General features: G+C 28.9%; 2 protein-coding genes across 7 annotated transcripts in view; both read left to right on the forward strand.

Annotated features, from left to right (window-relative positions):
* Positions 1 to 4872, forward strand: part of LOC100201739 (uncharacterized) — a 30219-nt gene extending 25347 nt beyond the window's left edge. For 4 of the 6 annotated variants that reach the window (XM_065817605.1, XM_065817607.1, XM_065817610.1 and 1 more), the window contains exons 6-10: positions 185 to 444; positions 827 to 866; positions 1378 to 1826; positions 3146 to 3334; positions 3656 to 4872. In XM_065817605.1, coding sequence (XP_065673677.1) covers positions 185 to 444; positions 827 to 866; positions 1378 to 1826; positions 3146 to 3334; positions 3656 to 3680 — 963 coding nt within the window. In that variant the 3' untranslated portion in view covers positions 3681 to 4872. The remainder of the gene's footprint in view (positions 1 to 184; positions 445 to 826; positions 867 to 1377; positions 1827 to 3145; positions 3335 to 3655) is intronic. The other 2 variants (XM_065817606.1, XM_065817608.1) reach the window with 1 other exon arrangement.
* Positions 4873 to 11321: 6449 nt separating this feature from the next.
* Positions 11322 to 12089, forward strand: LOC136090987 (uncharacterized). The gene has a single exon (XM_065817970.1). The coding sequence runs from the start codon at positions 11322 to 11324 to the stop codon at positions 12087 to 12089; it is 768 nt and encodes a 255-aa protein (XP_065674042.1).
* Positions 12090 to 18179: the final 6090 nt, after the last annotated feature.

Genomic DNA, 18179 nt, shown 5'->3' on the forward strand with positions numbered 1-18179 from the left:
ATTATTTTATTTACTTTAATTCATTGAGTACTCTCATGAAGATATATGCCAGCACAAATACGTATATGTTTTCTAAAAATTCTTTTTTGTCTAGTTTTTTTTCTCGAACATCAGTTCTTTGGAAATATAAGATTTACATATACAGCTATAATTCTTTATTAGTAAATTTTCCTTTTACCATTAGGAAATGGTAGAGCTAACATTTGAACAAATTATTCCTGGACCTCAGCGACTAGTTGCCAAGTGTCCTATTGACCATCCTTTTTTTATAAAACACAAAGGTTGGTCAGCACCGAATCCTACTGAAGCAATGGCAAGGTATGGTTTACCATTTAAGGCTCTTCATGTAAATGATATATGCATGCCAGCATCAAGAATAAATCAAACTCCTAGCTCTGTTGCATCACCAGCTGCAGTATCCTGTAGCTCAAACGGACCTCAAATGTAAGATTTTTTTGGAGCATTAAATTAAAACATTTTGTTTTTTGCAATGAAGTTTAGAAAACCAATATTTTAAAACCAGTTTATGTTTTTGATTAAATTTTTTGTTTTTTTATTGTTAAAAAATATTTAATATTTTTACCAGGTGTAAATTAATACTATAGATCTTAAATACTCAAAAAAACATTAAGTCAACTTCTTTTTAAAAAGAAAAGCTAATTTTTTTTACTTCAATAATAAATTGACATGTTTAAAAGAGAGCTTTGCAACACATAAATTTTTATTATGAGTATGTCCTTTTTGTATTATTTGCTGCACTAAGTTTACATTATGTGCTTTATTTTTTAAATAAAAAAAATTATAGCATCATTATTTCATTTTCTAGTTTCACATTTAGTCCTCAAGATACTTCACGCTTTCACAAAGTATGTACCTTTTTGTTGTTTGATGATTTTTTTTTTTTTTTCATTTTTATATTTATATAAGAATATCTTATTTAATTAGGGGTCTTCCATGTACGAATGCATACTAGGAGGGGGTGTTAAAGACAGCCAGTACAAATGTGATTTGACTATCGCACGTTCTCTATCTCTCCTTAAACTTGATTTCTTTTTCTTAAAAAAGCATTGAGTTTCATGAGTTTCATACAAGTAAAAATAAAACATTATATGCGTATAGGAGGGTAGAGAATTCTATATCAGTAGTTTTATTGAGTATGTAATTTCTGGATGTACCCCAAAAGAACTTATCAAGTTGAATTAAATGATTTTGTGAAACCTGGCTTTATTTTTTAATAATAATTGCTCATACTAATAACTGGTTATAGCCTAGCATTTATATTTACTATTTGGGTAGAGATATTTGTGTATATATATACAATATATGTGTGTATGTGTTGTTTCAAATAATTTATTAAAGTATTATTTTTTTTATAAGAAGACTGATAACAAAGTTGAATTTCCAAATGAAATGAAAATGCCAATTTCATCAGCTCAATCTAATCGTCTTTATAATGCCATCCATGAAAAAGTTGCTGCCACGTCAGCTATGTTGACAAGTCGCTCCCAAGACATGATTACTTTAACATATTCAAAATCACCCAATAAACCATCATTCTTTCCTCCACGAGACCCACCTCCAACATCTTGTAAAAACAATGAAAATATTATATTATCTGAATTTAATGATAAACTTGATATGACTCACGAGAGTTTTTCAACTGAAAATATGAATACATGTGAAAGAAAAGCTGTTCTTCAAAAAAAAAGAAGGAGAAAACCTTTTCAAGGCAGTGAACAGAGTAGGAGACCTATGAATGGATTCATGCTCTTTGGAAAGTCAATGAGAATTGAATTAACTAAACTTTATCCAGGCAAAGATAACAGGTCAGTAAAATTATTAATTTTACATGTAATTAAAAATATAAAGGTATTTTTTTGGATATTAAGTTATAACTTTAAAGGTTTTAAAAAGTGTAAGTTGCTTGTAAGTACTGCTTCTGGTTGAAGCACTAATAGTGGTGCTGCGCCAAGTTTTTACAATTTTAATTTTGAAATTTTTTTAAAAAAAAAGATAAAACTGGTATTTATATATATTTATATATATATTGGTTCAGATTGCAATTTTGAGTTGTGCTTTTGAAATAACTATTTAACTCAATATATCAAAAGTGTATCAAGAGTATCCAAAAATTTCATAAATTTTATGATATAAATTTGACATAATGCTTGCAACAAGTTCATTAGCAGAAATTATTATCAAAGTATAACTTAATTATCCATGAAAGCATTATTTCTGGCCATTAACTGATTAAATTTATAATTTACTTGTAATACTTTTTTTATTACTTTTTTTATTGTTTTAATTTTAAACTTGAAAAGATAAATTGTTATAGACTTATATAAAATATATATTACATTATTATAAAACATATATTACTGAATTTACTGCTTTTTAATCTGTCAGAAAATTAGGGTAATTAGCTTTTGCATAAAACATTGATTAAAATTTGAATTAAAAAATAATAATAGTTACCTTATTACCTTGAGATAGTCTGAAGTATCTATATTATATTAAAATTGACTGAATTCAAATTTCTTCAGAAATTCTAAAAAAAAATGTAACTTTCAAAAGTTTTTTTTCCTGGTTGTTAAAATATTTGAACACTAAAATATCCACCAATTTTGATGCTTGCTTAATAGTATGCAATAAAACAAAAAATTTCAAAAGACATTTCATATTTATTTCATTAAAAGTTTTTAGGTGTTTATTTAGTATAACTCTACAATTTTTTTTAAAATTTTATTTTCAATACTAGTTAAATATGCAACTTGTATTATAAGTATACAATTTATGAATATGTTTTTTTAAACGTTACTTGTAATGAAAACACTCAATGTTCATTGTTTGAACTTGTAGTTCAACTAATGAATTTTGAGTTTATTTTCCTAAATTTAAATGATTTAACAGAATAACCAAAACAAATTATTTTGAACTTCCATCTCCATCTAAATTTTTATGTTGTAATTGTGTGTGTGAGTGTGTGTGTGTTATATGTAAAGTTATGACAAGTTTAAAAATAATAGTTGTATTATATAAAAATTAGTATATTTGATTTAAATTCATAAAAAATGACATTTATCAATTATTTTGATAAACGTATTTAATTACAATAAGTTTTTACGTATTGCTTTTCTTTATCAAGAGCCATTAGCAAATTACTTGGAGAGAAATGGAGAGAACTTTCTGAAGAAAAGCGTGAAGACTTTTCTCGCCTGGCTAAAGAAATGGCTGACGAACGAATGAAACTTAATCCAAATTGTTGGAAGAGAAAGCATCGTAAATATAAAGATGGCTCTTTAAAAAATTGTGATTCTGATCCAAAGTTACACAAGTGAGTATTTTGCAAAGATTTGATTATCCTAAGACTTAGGATAATCAAATCTTTGAATATAGATCCTTAAAACTCTACCGAGTTTCTAATTACGGCTCGTGGGACCCTCGCTTAGACAGAGCCTTTGGATGGGATGCAGGCATTCTATTCTTAGTTTTGAAACTTGAAATGTTCAGTTCATCTTTTTTTGAAAGAACTTTTTAATTACAAATTTTTTTTTATTTACGCGTATATTTTTTCATTTGAAAAGTGTTTTAATTATATAAAAGATCTATAATTTGAAAAAATTATTTATTTAAAAAATCTTTTTATTATTTTCAGTATTGATTGTGGGGACAGCTTTTAATTTGAATTCAAACATCGTTTTCAAGTTTAATAACCATCGAAATTCATTTGTGATATGGTGGATATGTTTTGTACATAATATAGTTGTTGCGTCCAAAAGTTTTTTTTTTTTATTTCAAGTTTTGTAGTTCAGCATGTTTCTAAATGGGGACTTTTATTTTTTAGATTATTTTTTGAAAAGATTTTCTATTTTCCCCTCTTTTATATTATTTTTTGAACTTTTATTTTTAAGTAACTTTTTTAGACGAGATATAAAAAATTTGATTTTTTTAGTAAAAATAATCTTAAAGTAATAAATGGTTACACACGAAGCGTCAATATTGAACGGCTTTCTTTTTGCCACCATTTGTTTTTTAAAAATGATTATAGATTTTCTAGCAGTAATATCAAACATAAGAAAAGAATAGTTATTTTTTTGAATATCTATTTATAAATTTTTGTTTTAATAGAGTACCTTAAGTTAAAACTTTTTTATAGAGTTATCAAGAGTATTCACTACTAGGAAAGGTTTAATGCAATTTAAATAAAAAAAATCTAATTTTCAATTTTAGCTTTATAAACGTTTTCTCCCTTAATTTTTCGACTTTAAATATTTTTTTAATATATTTTTTTAAATTTTTATTTTTAAAAAGATAGCAATACATTAAACGTTGAGTTTAACTATAAAACGGAAACTAGTATTAAAATCTTCAAAATTTAAAAAATTATTTTTTACCTTCTTAATATTTATATAAATTTTTGCTGATTTCACAGAACAATTTGAAAATTATTGAAGGTCTAAACTTGTGTTGTTTTTTTTTACCGTTTCTTAAGATAGTTTTGAAATCGTTATTGTCTCCTTAATATGTTCAAAACTGTAAGTTTATGAATTCAATTCAAATGAATTTTGAAGTTTAATTTTGTTGTGAATATTATTATAGATTTTTAAATTATATTTTTTCTTTCTTTAAACCATATTTACCTTTTTTTTACCTGCAAGTGCTCTGTACAAAAAACAAATTTTATGACCGTTGGATGTAGACTTGTTCCAAAGTATATTTAGTAACCTTGTAATAAAGTTTTCCGTTGTTGTTTACTATGAGATTCCTTATTATAAAATTGTTCTATTTTTGATTATTAATTATACTTTATTATTCGATTATTCTTATATTTGTATAATGTATAGTTTCAGTAATAAAATGTTCTTTTGATTACTTTTTTTTTTTTTTTTTTCTAGTATCATATTACTAATAATCTCTTCTACATTACACAACAGGTATGCTACACATTGATCTACAAATTTTAATGACTTTCTACCAAACTTTTAAATTTACAAGTGAAATGCAAAACTTGCAGAATTTTTATATATTTTTATACTAAAAAATATTTAACGCGTTTTTTCATTCATTTGCCAAAAGTAAAGATTAGTTTTGTTTATTATATCATTAGATTGTCTGAGTCAAACGAATTATATTTTATTTGTCAACATTCCACAAGTATTGGTTAGATTTCTAGATATTTACTGATTACTTGAAAGTTATTTGCATATATTGTAATCTAATTGAGTATTATTATTATTTGGCATCTTTTATATAGGATAATAGATTCATGCAGTTATTTTGCGTTTGATTAATTGGTTTCGATTATTTTAATCCAACTCAATTACATACCAGAAAACGGAGGCTATATATATAATTGAAAAGACTTTTAGTTTAAAAACAATCTACGTCAAAATGTACATGGTTCTCATTGGTTGAAAAAAGTATATAGTTACACTACAAATGTAATTTCTTGCTAATTCTACATTGTATGTCCGTTAAAGACATTAATTGAAGACAAATGATTGCAAATTTTATTAGATCGCTTTAAACAAATATGTGACAAAAGATGTTTTTTAACTAATGATATTTATGATAACCGGCATAAAAAACTTTTGCAAGCGTAATTTGTCCAGTTTAGTGATTGCCAGAACTAAAAATGATTAGATTTTGAAGATTTTACCTCAGGTTAAAAAACACATTTTGATATGTTTTTTTAAGCCTTCTAAGTTTTGAGACGATAAGTAAAATGATCCAGTTGCTATACATTTCCCCATCGCTACAAATATTAACCTTAAAGATAAGTCTAAAACCGGTCATAAATAATATATTTAAAACATACATTAAATACAATACATACAGCATCGGACAAAACGAGTGCAACCAAATAATGCTAATTTAGTTTCTTTATATAAAAGTGCTGCATTTTTTTAATTTAGAGAAATAACTATGTAACTGTTTAGAGATAAAGTTCTTTAAGTTTTATTCATCACAAAGTTCATTATTTATACAAGAAAATTAATAAATTAATCAAAAGTATTAAAAAAAGTTGATTTCCTTCTGGACAAAACAAGTGCAACTCGACAAAATGTTGACCAAGTTGTATTTCGCTATCAATATTTCGTGGCGAATCCTTTGTTGTCGATCACAGCCTTGCATCTTCGAGGCATAGATTCGATCAGGTGATTAATGAAACTTTGTGGAATCGCTGCCCAAGCCTTTTGGATTTGTTCAAACAGTTGATCCTTATTACGAACACCTTCACGATTAATTCTGCGGCTGACGATCTCCCACAGGTTCTCGATAGGGTTGAGATCCGGAGATTGAGGCGGCCAATCCATCACCGATAGGTGGTTGTCTTTGAACCACTGCTTGACTACTTTTGCAGTGTGTTTCGGATCGTTGTCTTGCTGAAAAACCCATTTTATTGGCATATTCCATTCAGCATGAGGTAACATAACATTATTCAGGATATTTTTATACATGAAACGGTCCATTATTCCATCGTTTCGATGTATTGGACCTAGACCGTTAGCAGAAAAACACTCCCAGACCATTACATTGTCTTCGCCATGATACACGGTCTTATGACAGTAACGTAAATCGAGGCGTTTTCCGGACGGTCGACGTACACGGCGAATGCCTACGTTCCCAATGATGTTGAACTTCGATTCATCACTGAACAGGACAGTTCGCCATTTCTGCACATTCCAGTCAATATGAGATGTAGCAAACAGAAGTCTTTTCTTCTGGTTTTTTAGTGAAATCAGCGGTTTCTTTGCAGGGCGTCGAAAAAACAATCCGGCTTCAACAGCACGTCGTCTGATTGTTCGGTCCGATACAGGCAGCTCTAATTGCTTTTGTATCTCGACTGATGATATCCAGGGATCCTTCTTGACGGATCTGACGATCATAGAATCCTCTCTAGAAGTGGTGGAACGCGGTCTTCCACACTTGTTATCTGCTGCCAACTTCCCCGTAGAACGATATTTGGAACATAGTCTTGATACGGTCCATTTTTTCACGTGATATTTATCATAAATACTTTTTTGTGTCATTCCACTTACGTAATCGCCAATAATTTTCTTTCTTAGTTCCAATCCATAACTGTCGGGAGCCATTTTTGCACTTGAAGTCATAAAAATAATAAAAATAAATTCGCTTCTCAAGGCTTACCGTGTTACATTTACCTTGTGATGATACAATAATGCTCTGTGGAACACAACGTCTTGGTTGGATGTGGACTGTATTGATGTAATGAAACACTTGTTGTATTTCACTTCTTGTATTGATGTTCTTCGATAAAACACTTTGATAAAACTCACTTCGATAAACTGTCTTGATAATACTGACTGATTGACTTCCATATACTGACTGAATTACATGTCGATTTACATGTCTCTTCTATAGTAAAATGAACCTGTGTGAACCTATTCTGGAAGATTCTAGATGCTTCTTTTCGATGCTTCTGGAAGCTTCTGGATGCTTATGAATGTTTCTGGATACTTCTGGATGCTTTCAGATGCTTTTTCTGGAAGCTTTTGCATGCTTCTGGAAACTTTTGGATACTTTCTTTAATTATTAAAAAACTTCCATGACGTTGACACGGACCAGACTTAAGAAAATGAAACAAACCAAAAAAGTTACACTTGTTTTGTCCGCTGTAAAATGGCACTTGTCAACGAAATTCTGCATGTGTGCTGTGACCTGTCAGCTGATTGCTCATGTCATGGCATGCTATAATTCCAGAACTGAACTGTTTGCTGTGGTAGTATAGTTCGTTTCGTTTTTAAGACATGTAAAATTAGGAACACTTTTTTAGCATTGTTCGATGTTGGTTGCAAATGTTTTGTCCAATACTGTATATTAAATACAATACAATTAACCATGAGCGAGACTAAGTTTTTTCAAACCGAGACGAGACCGAGACGAGAAGTTAGTACTTCTCGTGAGACCGAGAACGAGACGAGAAATTTAACAATTTTTTTGAAAACAAATTTATTAAAATCCAAGTAAAAAAATAAAATGTAACTATGGTTTTGACAAATAGACTCAAATGTGTTTCCATCTTTTGTTTTCAAAGACTTTTTGCACGCCTTGCATTCAGCACCGTCACTTGTTTTTAGAAAATATCTCCAGATTTTGTTTTTTCTTGGTGACATTTTTGATCGTTGAAATGAGGCAAGAATATTTCTTTTCAATATGAACAATATGTGTCAAGTTGAATTCCACTTGTAAACTAATGAAATTAAGTCGAAAGTGCACCATTTTATACAAAAAGTTTTTGTATTTAAAATCTAATTAAAAATATTTAAAATCTAATTAAAATCACGGAGTCAAAATATTATTTAATTAAAAAAACAAATTATTAAGCATTTTGTAAATTAGAATAATTTTTAATTTAGAAAATAATATAATATTTAAGTCTCGTTCTACTTCTCGCGAGAATTTTCTTTTTCTCGTTTCTCACAATAAGTCCCATTTCTCACGAGAAACGAGAACGAGACGAGATCTCGCTCATGGTTAAATACAATTCCAAATTATGCATGGAATGATGACAAGTTTATTAAAATTTATAGTCAGAATTTCTCTGATTTTTTCTAAGATAACATTTTTATGTTTACATTCTGAGATTACATTTTTTTATGGGAGAAGCAGTAGAAAAAAAATTCAACATGCGAAAAATTAAATGATAACTTTAATTATTAACTTTTAAAATTTACTTCTTTATTCATAACTATTTAAGTTATGCAAATATTCCCTGGGGAAGTACTGATGGAAATAGGTTAAAACATCTTTGTTACCGTCAGAAGCACGCAATTCGTATTATTAATTTTACGGATCGCCTAACTCATTCAAAGTCTTTATTTTACGAAATGAGATTACCTAATATATATGAAGGAAATGTATTCTTTATCTTATGTTTTGTATATATGGGGCTGTCCATTAATTACGTCAGCAATTTTTCCCTCCCCTTGTCAACAACTTGTTAAACTTTCAGAGACCTCCCTATAAAATTACGTCAACGATTAATTTACCCCCGCCCCTCCCTTTTATGTAAAATAAAAAAATTAAACATTTTAAAATAGTATTAATAATAGTAGTTTACAACTTCAAGATAAAGTGTTTAAAAGTTAAATGTTTAGAAAAAAAAACTTAGTTAAACTTTTAACTTATAAACATTATATATATCAGTGGCGTATCCAGCATTCTTTGATCTTTAAGATAGCTAACTTCCAGACATGGAGCTAACTCCAAAATATTTATATGTTTATACTTATGTCAAATAATGAGAGTTTGCAAAAAATTGCGATGATTGGAGGCTGGGAACAAAAAAACCCAAAATTTTTGCTACATCTGCCCCAAACGTGACAGCAACAAGTTGATAAATTATTTTTTGTACTATTCTCAACTAGACTTATATTCATCGATAATTTTTAAGTTTTATAGTATTATCTCTAAGCGTTCAAAAACTATGACAATATAAAGTTTTAACCCCCCTCAATTTGAGGGGGTTGTAATTTTTATATAGTCACAATTTTTGAACCTGAGAGAATACTATTCTGGATCCGTCACTGTATATATATATATGCTGCCTAGTTTATAATAAAAAACTCAGACACCTCTATACTAATAGTCTTAAGATATTTGTGCACATCTGCGGTACAAGTACCATACTTTAAGAACGTAATAGAATACTGGATCATATGTGGAGAGAGTTTATTTCCAGTTATCGTTAAAAATTCTCTTTTAACTAATTTAAATGTTTATCTAGTCGATTTTTGAAAATGTTGACGGAAGTCGCGTCAATTACTATTTGCGACAGGGTATTCCACTGCAACACAATACAGTTCGTGAAGAATTTCTCTCTTGGCATGCAATTGAGTACTCTTTGCTTTAAGTAGCTATATTAAGTTAGTTTGTCTATAGTATTATTCTATACACTTTAAAAGCTTTATTTTCTTTCATCACTGTAAGAAGTTTATATTATTATTGTAAAAAGGTTATTACTGCATTTTAAAATACAGCATAATTAAGGTTCTGATAAAAAAATCTTTGTGATCTTTGTGATCAAATGTAAAAAAAAAAATCAAAGCAAATATACAAAAAAAAATGTTGCTACTTTAGCAAGGAAGGAATGTTTTCAAAAAAAAAACTCTGCATTTACTCTAAATCATGACAAGAAATAAAATACTGCTAAGACATTCTCTCCTTCCACCTAAAAGAATGGAAAAAATTTAACCACAGCAAATCGCAGTATTGGATTTTATTTAATAAATACAAGCTTGCTAGTAAAAATTTCTATAAAACTGCAGCTCATAACTTAAAAATCAATAAAAGTACCAAAAGTATTGAATATCTTCAGAAAACCAAGAAAAATCTTCAAAAGTTTCGTAACAATATCCGAAAAATTAAATCAAATTCAAACAAGCGTAATTTTACTATTAATAAAAAACAAAATTTTAGAAGAATTTTGACAAAACTTTAATATTACTAACAACTATTACCAACACCCTCACCGTCATGCCGTCAAAATGTTATAAAAAATCTCTTGGTATCACTATGTAACATATTTACACTTTTATTCTGCTCCTTGGTTGAAAGTGTGTTTTCCTAACCCCTTAAGTCTAGAATAGAAAGAAAATCGATGTTGTTCCAGAAAAACTCTGTGATCAGGACAATGAAATTCGGAAAATCGCGAAAATACTCCATTTGCTATCAATGCCGAGCTTCCTCCTATAATATTCCTGAACTGCTAGAGTTGTCCAGATGTTTCTAAAATTCTCCTAAAAACTTTAGAACGTTCAAGAAATTTCGAGAACTTTCTAAAACGCTCTTGAACATTTCAAAAGTAACTATACAAGTATAAAAGCACAAGTGTCTCAAACCAAGATTCCAATTCGTGTTATTGCAAAGTTTGTGGAAAAATATTCGTACTTAAAGAGAAGTTATTTATTTGATATGACATCAAGAGGCTGTTTGCATCCAGCTGATTCATTCTGATACGTGTGTGGACAATTCATATGACGTATTCCGTGGAAGCAAGTCGTATAATGTGCGAGGCCTACAAGACATACTTCGGCGTCACGGTTGAGGATCAAAACATATCTTGGGCATTGCATTTTTATATGCGAATATTGCAACAAAAAACTTGAAAGTACACCGGCAAAAATACCTTTTAGATTGTTTATCCAGACATACATTTTTTTTTGCGGCATGCTTTCTTTATGAACAGACGTGTTTTTGCAGCGTAAGAAATAATAAAAAATAGTCTTAGTATTTCTGAGTTTTTAGTATTTAATTATCTTTAAAATCGGAATTTTTTTTATCAAAATTAAATTAAAATGAGCAATGCTGAGGTTGTTTCAATGGTAATGGTGAGAGAACTACTGAACTTACAAAAAGAGACGATATTGTCGTTCTTTACAGAAACAGTTAAAATGATTAATATAAAGTTTGATTCAGTTCAAAAAAGCATTCAAGAAGTAAGGAAAGATCTTGACGATATCAAAGCTGGCTTGACATTCGTTGGAGATGCCTGCGACGATAAGGTTAAAAGTGTAAATGAAAAAATTAGTAAAGTTAAAGAAGAGTTATCCAGCGTAAAGATAATACAGGGAAAAATTTCGACAGACAACAACGACCTAAAGCTAAAATCTGTTGATGCAGAGGATCGAAATCGAAGGAACAATTTGCGTCTTGATGGTTTGCCTGAGAGTAGAGACGAAAAAGATTGGGAAAAAACCAAAGAAAAAGTAAGGAAATTATTTGCTGAAAATCTTAATATCAAAAGAGAAATCAAAATAGAACGAGCGCATAGAGTGGGAGTTTCAAACGAGAATCGCGAACGAACAATTGTTATGAAACTGCATGACTACGAGGACAAAAAAACGATCACTGATAACGCATCAAAGCTAAAAGGTACCAATATTTTTATTAATGAAGATTATTGTAGTACAACTAGAAAAGTTCGAAAAGAGTTATTTGCTAAGGCAAAAATTCATAGACAAAATGGTTATTATGCTAAAGTTGTGTATAATAAACTAATTGTCCATGAATTTCAACAAAAAAACTCTGAAAGAACAGAAAATTTAATATTTCAAGGTGAATAGTTTATTTATTAATATATTAATAGTTAAATTTATTCATATTTACTATATTTAAAAATGGATTCGAATAATGTTTCTGAACAAGGTTTTGAAAATATAAATTTTGACCCTTTTGAAGACAATTTATTAAATAACACAAATATTTTTCAAGAAATTCAAAGGAATTTAATGAAAACACCGTATTTTGATCCTTATGAATTTAAGGGGGAAAAAGAAATAAATTCATTTTCTATATTACATGTAAATATTAGGAGCATAAATCAAAATTTTGACAAGTTTAAGGAATTTTTAAATATTATAAATTACACGTTTGATGTCATATCCCTTACAGAGACTTGGCATGAAAATACACTTGATTCTAATTCTAATTACTAATTACCTAATTATAAGCTAATTAGTCAACCGCGAGGAAGTAATAAAAACGGAGAAGGCGTTGGTATATATGTTTTAGAGTTATATTCATACAAAATAAAAAATAAATTATGCTCATCAAATCTTAATTATGAAAGTCTATTCATTGAAATAATTAGTGACAAAAACAAAAACATTGTAATTGGGTGCGTATACCGACCGCCGAGTGGTAAAATTGAATGTTTTGAAGAATTTATTAAAAATACTAAATACAAATAAAGAAAAAAAAAGTTTGTATATTGCTGGTGACATAAATTTGAACGCTCTGACTTATAAAAAATTTCCAAAAACAAAATCTTTTTTTGATATGCTTTTCAAATATAATATTTTACCAGTTATAAATAAACCAACTAGGGTAACAAAAAGCTCTGCAACTGCAATCGATAATATTTTTATTAATAATTATATAGAAACGTCATTTGAGACAGGTATTTTTAAAACTGACATTAGTGATCACTTCCCAATATACATTAAAATAAATCTTTTAAATGTCACATCCAAAGGGGATTCTAAAATTATAACTCTAAAAAAACGCAACCTATCAACAATTAATAAGAATAATCTTTCTAATAAACTAAAGCAAGAGACGTGGAATCAGGTTTTTAAATGTGATAATACAGATGAAGCTTTTAATATTTTTCTACAAATATTTCTTGATATATATAACAAAACCTGCCCATAAGAATTAAAAATAATTAAAAAAAAAACAATACTAAATCCTTGGATGAATAAAACTCTCATAAAATGTTCAAAAAATAAACAAAAACTTTACAATAAATTTTTGAAAGACAGAAGTGAAGATAATGAAAAGATATACAAAAAATATAAACGGTTTTACGAAAATCTTCTCATGAAAGCTAAAAAAAACTATTATAGTGAAGAACTTACAAAAAACAAATTCGATGTAAAAAAAACATGGGATGTAATTAATAATATAATGGGAAGAAACAAAATAACTACGGCTTTACTGCCTCAAAGAATAAATATCAATAAAACTGTTATTTATTGTCCTTTAAAAATCTCGAATGAGTTAAATAAATACTTTACAAATATTGGCCCGAACCTTGCTAAAAAAATTATAACCACACCCAACTCATTTCAATTATATCTTAAATCGTTAAATGACGTAATACTTCACGATAGCGACTTTTCTCTTAAAGAATATGAAACAGCCTTTTCTTTTCTTAAAAAAAATAAATCACCTGGCTTTGATGACGTTTCTAGTAATATAGTTATTTTAAACAAAAATTACATTTCCAGACCTTTGATTCATATTATAAAACTTTCAATTAATGAAGGTATTTTCCCTGAAGCACTAAAGTTGGCAAAAGTATGCCCAATTTACAAAAACAATGATCAGTCAGAAATCTCTAATTATAGACCTGTATCAGTACTTTCTGTATTTTCCAAAATATTTGAACGTGTAATCTATAATAGAATTTATAACCATTTTAATGAAAATAATTTATTTTACACAAAACAGTTTGGTTTTCGAAAAACCCATTCAACTGAACACGCAATAATTGAAATAGTAGACAAAATTACTAAAGGATTCGAAAACAATAACTTTACTCTAGGATTATTTATTGACCTATCAAAAGCATTTGATACGGTTGATCACCTCATTCTTTTAGAAAAAATTAAACACTATGGAGTAATAAATAAAATCTATGATTGGTTAAAAAGCTATCTCACTGAAAGAAAACAATATGTTATTAATAAGGAATCAGGTGAACTAAAAATTATGTGTGGAGTTCCGCAAGGGTCAATTCTTGGTCCCTTGCTGTTCTTGATCTATGTAAACGATTTGCATAATGCTTCAGCAAAACTTAACGCGATAATGTTTGCTGACGACACAAATCTTTTCTTATCGAACAGTGACATTAGGCAACTTTACTCTGACATGAACTATGAATTAAGGAATGTCAGTGAATGGTTTAAGGCTAATAAACTGTCACTCAATGTAGATAAAACAAAGTATACTCTATTCCATAAAAAATCACAACAGGAAAACCTTCCCTTAAAATTACCAAATTTAATTTTAGATGATAAACTAATCGAAAAAAATGAGTCAATAAAGTTCTTAGGAATTCTTATTGATGAAAATTTATCATGGCTTCCTCACATAAATTATATCCAATCAAAAATTAGTAAAACAATTGGTTTGATGTACCGTATTCGCCCATATGTAACATCAGAAAGTCTGAAACTAGTATATTTTGGCCTAATACATTGTTTTATTTACTATTCCAATATTATATGGGCTAGTACTCAACCAACAAAACTTAAAAAAATATTTTCTCTACAAAAACATGCATGCAGACTTATATATAACAAAAAAAAATATGAACATGCAAAACCACTAATGAAAGACATGCAAATGATGAGTATATATGAAGTTAATATTTACCAACACTTAATTTTTATGTATAAATATAATAACAGCCTGATTCCAAAAACCTTTAATAATAAATTTACAAAAAATGTTAACAATAATTACTCTCTTAAAATAAATCAATGGAATACTTATAAATTGCCTAGAATTAGGAGCAAGTATTCTGAATATGGAATAGCATACCGTGGACCGAAACTATGGAACACATTTCAAAAAACTAAACATTTAAATACGGTAAAATCACTAAACTCCTTTAAGTTTCTAATAAAAAATGAAATTTTTAAACATTATAAATAATTTTTTAATTTTTCTAAATGAACATCGAATTCCATTATTCTTAGTTTTTTCTATTTTTATTTTTTTTGTTTGATTGTCTCTTATTTTTATCTTTAAAATAATTTGTCAGTATTTTAAATGACTATCGTTAAAATTATATTGATACTATTTACTTTCTTTCTTTAAATGTAAATATTTATGAAAGTTTTTATCTTTTTATTATATTGGAACTGTACATAGTATTTTTAACAATCTTATTCTATTTTAAACTTGTAAAGCCCACATAGGGGCTCTATGAAAAGATTGTGGTGACTTTAGTCATCCATATCTTCTTTGAGCCCCTGCCTGTTTTTTATAAATCAACTTTTTTTGTATGTAAATGTTTCTTTGTAACTATATTTTCTTATTATATAAACAGCAAATATATATTTAAAAAAAAAAAAAAAATACCTTCTTCTATCACCCCAGTACCACACAGCCCCAATCTGCCTGTTTTAACTCCTTCTAGGCGGCATCGACCATCTTCAGGAGACAACAGCTTGAGCAACTGCAACAAAGCTGCTTGGAGCACTTTTGTTGCAGTTGTTCAGGGTTTTCTAGGTAATCATAAAGCTGAAAACTATGAGGAGTTGGTGCAGACTTTCATAAATAACTACGCGAAAATGGGATGCAAAGTATATCTGAAAGTCCATATATGTTTGATTTGTATCTCGACATGTTCAAGAAGAACACGGACGCTTACTCCGAGAAGCAAGGCAAGCACTTTCATCAAGATATATTGGACTTTGAGCAGTATAAAGAAAACATGATGGAAGACTACATTTGGGAGCTACTTCGAGAGAATGATTTAATGTACAATTGTAAATCTAGAAAATCTAAACATTTCTGAATCTTGTTGAGTGTTCTCCAACTGTTTGTCTATTCCTTGTGCAATTTTTGTTTTTACCTGGTCATAATGACGAAAATGAAAATAATTGTTCTATTTTTCTTTGTGCTGTTGTCGTGTAAGCAAAGTTTGTGCTTAATGAAGTAATTTTTTTCCATACTTTAGACATAAGCTATTGAAATATAACACTTAGAAGCCAGGAACAAAAATTGTGTTACATAGTGTAATCCATATAACCGGAATATATCTTGGAATTAGTATCATGCCTATTTTAATACAAAAATTTGAATATAAAAATATCATGCAAGTATGAACGGCCGCTGAGAGCTTTTATGACGCCCGGGATATAGCAGCAATTAGGAGCCCCTATAAGTTTGCATATTTCTAAAAGGAATTTAAATTAAAAACATGTACGATTATGCAAGTTAATGATCGTGTTTTTATTTCTAATTAACTTTTATCTATATTTTTATAAACCGCATCTGGATTAAACAACACTTATGCAACACCTTTAATATTCATTGATTGGGTTTAATAGACAGATTCTTTGAAATTAATATTGAAAATGCACTTTTCTTGCTTTTTACTTTTCCTGCTTTTTTCCAGTTCTATAGTGGCTTTGTAATCTTTTATTTAATAAGTTTTAGTTTACTTAAAAGTTGTTCACCTTCTGTGACATATCTGTGGTGTTGTGTTAAAAATTAACATGCATATAAATTTACTTTGTATATAGATTGGAAAAAAAGCTATAAACCTTAATTTACCATGATCTTTTTGCCATTATTTTAGCGAAAACCTGAGTTGGCCCTCTGGCTTCCAAAAAGTTATAAACCTTCCATCTTGCGAAACTGCATCAACTTCATCCTGCACTAATTTATTCCAACGGTTTACAACACGGTTTGTAAAAAGGTGCTGACGTTCTGGATAACCTTTGATTCGTTAGTTTCAAACAGGTCATTTTTCTTAAACTACATGCTGAGTTTGATGAGAAAGACAAAAGTTGCAAAATATATTATTCAACCTATTGTAAATGATGTGCAATTTTGTATTGCAGTTTGAAATGGGATAAAAAGCTTGTATACAAAACTCTAGATGGGGTTTAATTTACAGCATGTTAAAATGAGATTGCGTCCGTTATCATCAATATCAGCCATTGTGCTGATATTGTTAGTTAGTTTTTCCGACAATCAACTTGCATTACTTAGCTCTTTAACACGCTAAAATTTACGAGTCAGTTGTGCAACTAATAAACAGCGCCGTCGATGTCGGCTTTTAGTTTTTCATAAAACGAGGAAAATTCGATAAACATCAATAACTCTTATGATCTTGTAATCATCGGCGTATAACTTGGTTTAGTAATAAATGCAATCTGGTAAGTTATTGAGTAAGAACACGATAGCAGTGATGAAATAACTGATCATTGAGAGACACCACTACTCTTCTCTAATTGAATGTTTACTCTTCGATTACTCATTGTTGTCTATCAGCTAGCCAGCCAGTAATCCAGTTTAATACCTCAAATGTCATAAACATGATTCTTATAAAGAAGTCCGGGGCACGTATGCCCCTTTTGCTTTTCCCTCTCAGCAGCCCTGCAAGTATGTCTAGAAATATTAGATAAAAAAAGCAAATAGTTACACAATTCATGCAGAATTCCTTTTAAATGAAACAATAAAACTGTAAAAAATAAACTGATAACAATTTATTAACAATAATAACAACTCATATCTGTATATATCTGTGGTTTCGATGCAAATAAAACCTTCGATAGCTGTAACTGGGACTTTTGTTTAAAAACTTTATTATATCGAAAAGATACCGCTATCAGTAGTTTGCGAACTATAATCATTATTCCGCTCGGGTAATCTTAATATACCATTCCTTGGGCATAAATCAAATCATTTCCATTTGACTCAAGGCGCGTGACAAGAATACATTTATTGCCATATATCTACAATATCTACACTGAATGTATATTAAGTCAAATTGTTTCAGATTGCAAAGTTGGATCAACAGAAAGTGGTATATACACCTGTATTATTGCTTACAATTACAGATTACACATAATTACATTTTTCAAATACTATTAATTAAGATTTCACACCTTGCATCTCTCCCAAGATAA

This window comes from Hydra vulgaris, chromosome 14 (assembly GCF_038396675.1).
Source record: "Hydra vulgaris chromosome 14, alternate assembly HydraT2T_AEP".
In the NCBI taxonomy this organism is placed as follows: Eukaryota; Metazoa; Cnidaria; class Hydrozoa; order Anthoathecata; family Hydridae; genus Hydra; species Hydra vulgaris.

What these genes read in the sequence shown, in the direction of transcription:
- LOC136090987 (XM_065817970.1), top strand. Translation starts at nt 11,322, where the DNA reads ATGAGCAATGCTGAGGTTGTTTCAATGGTAATGGTGAGAGAACTACTG.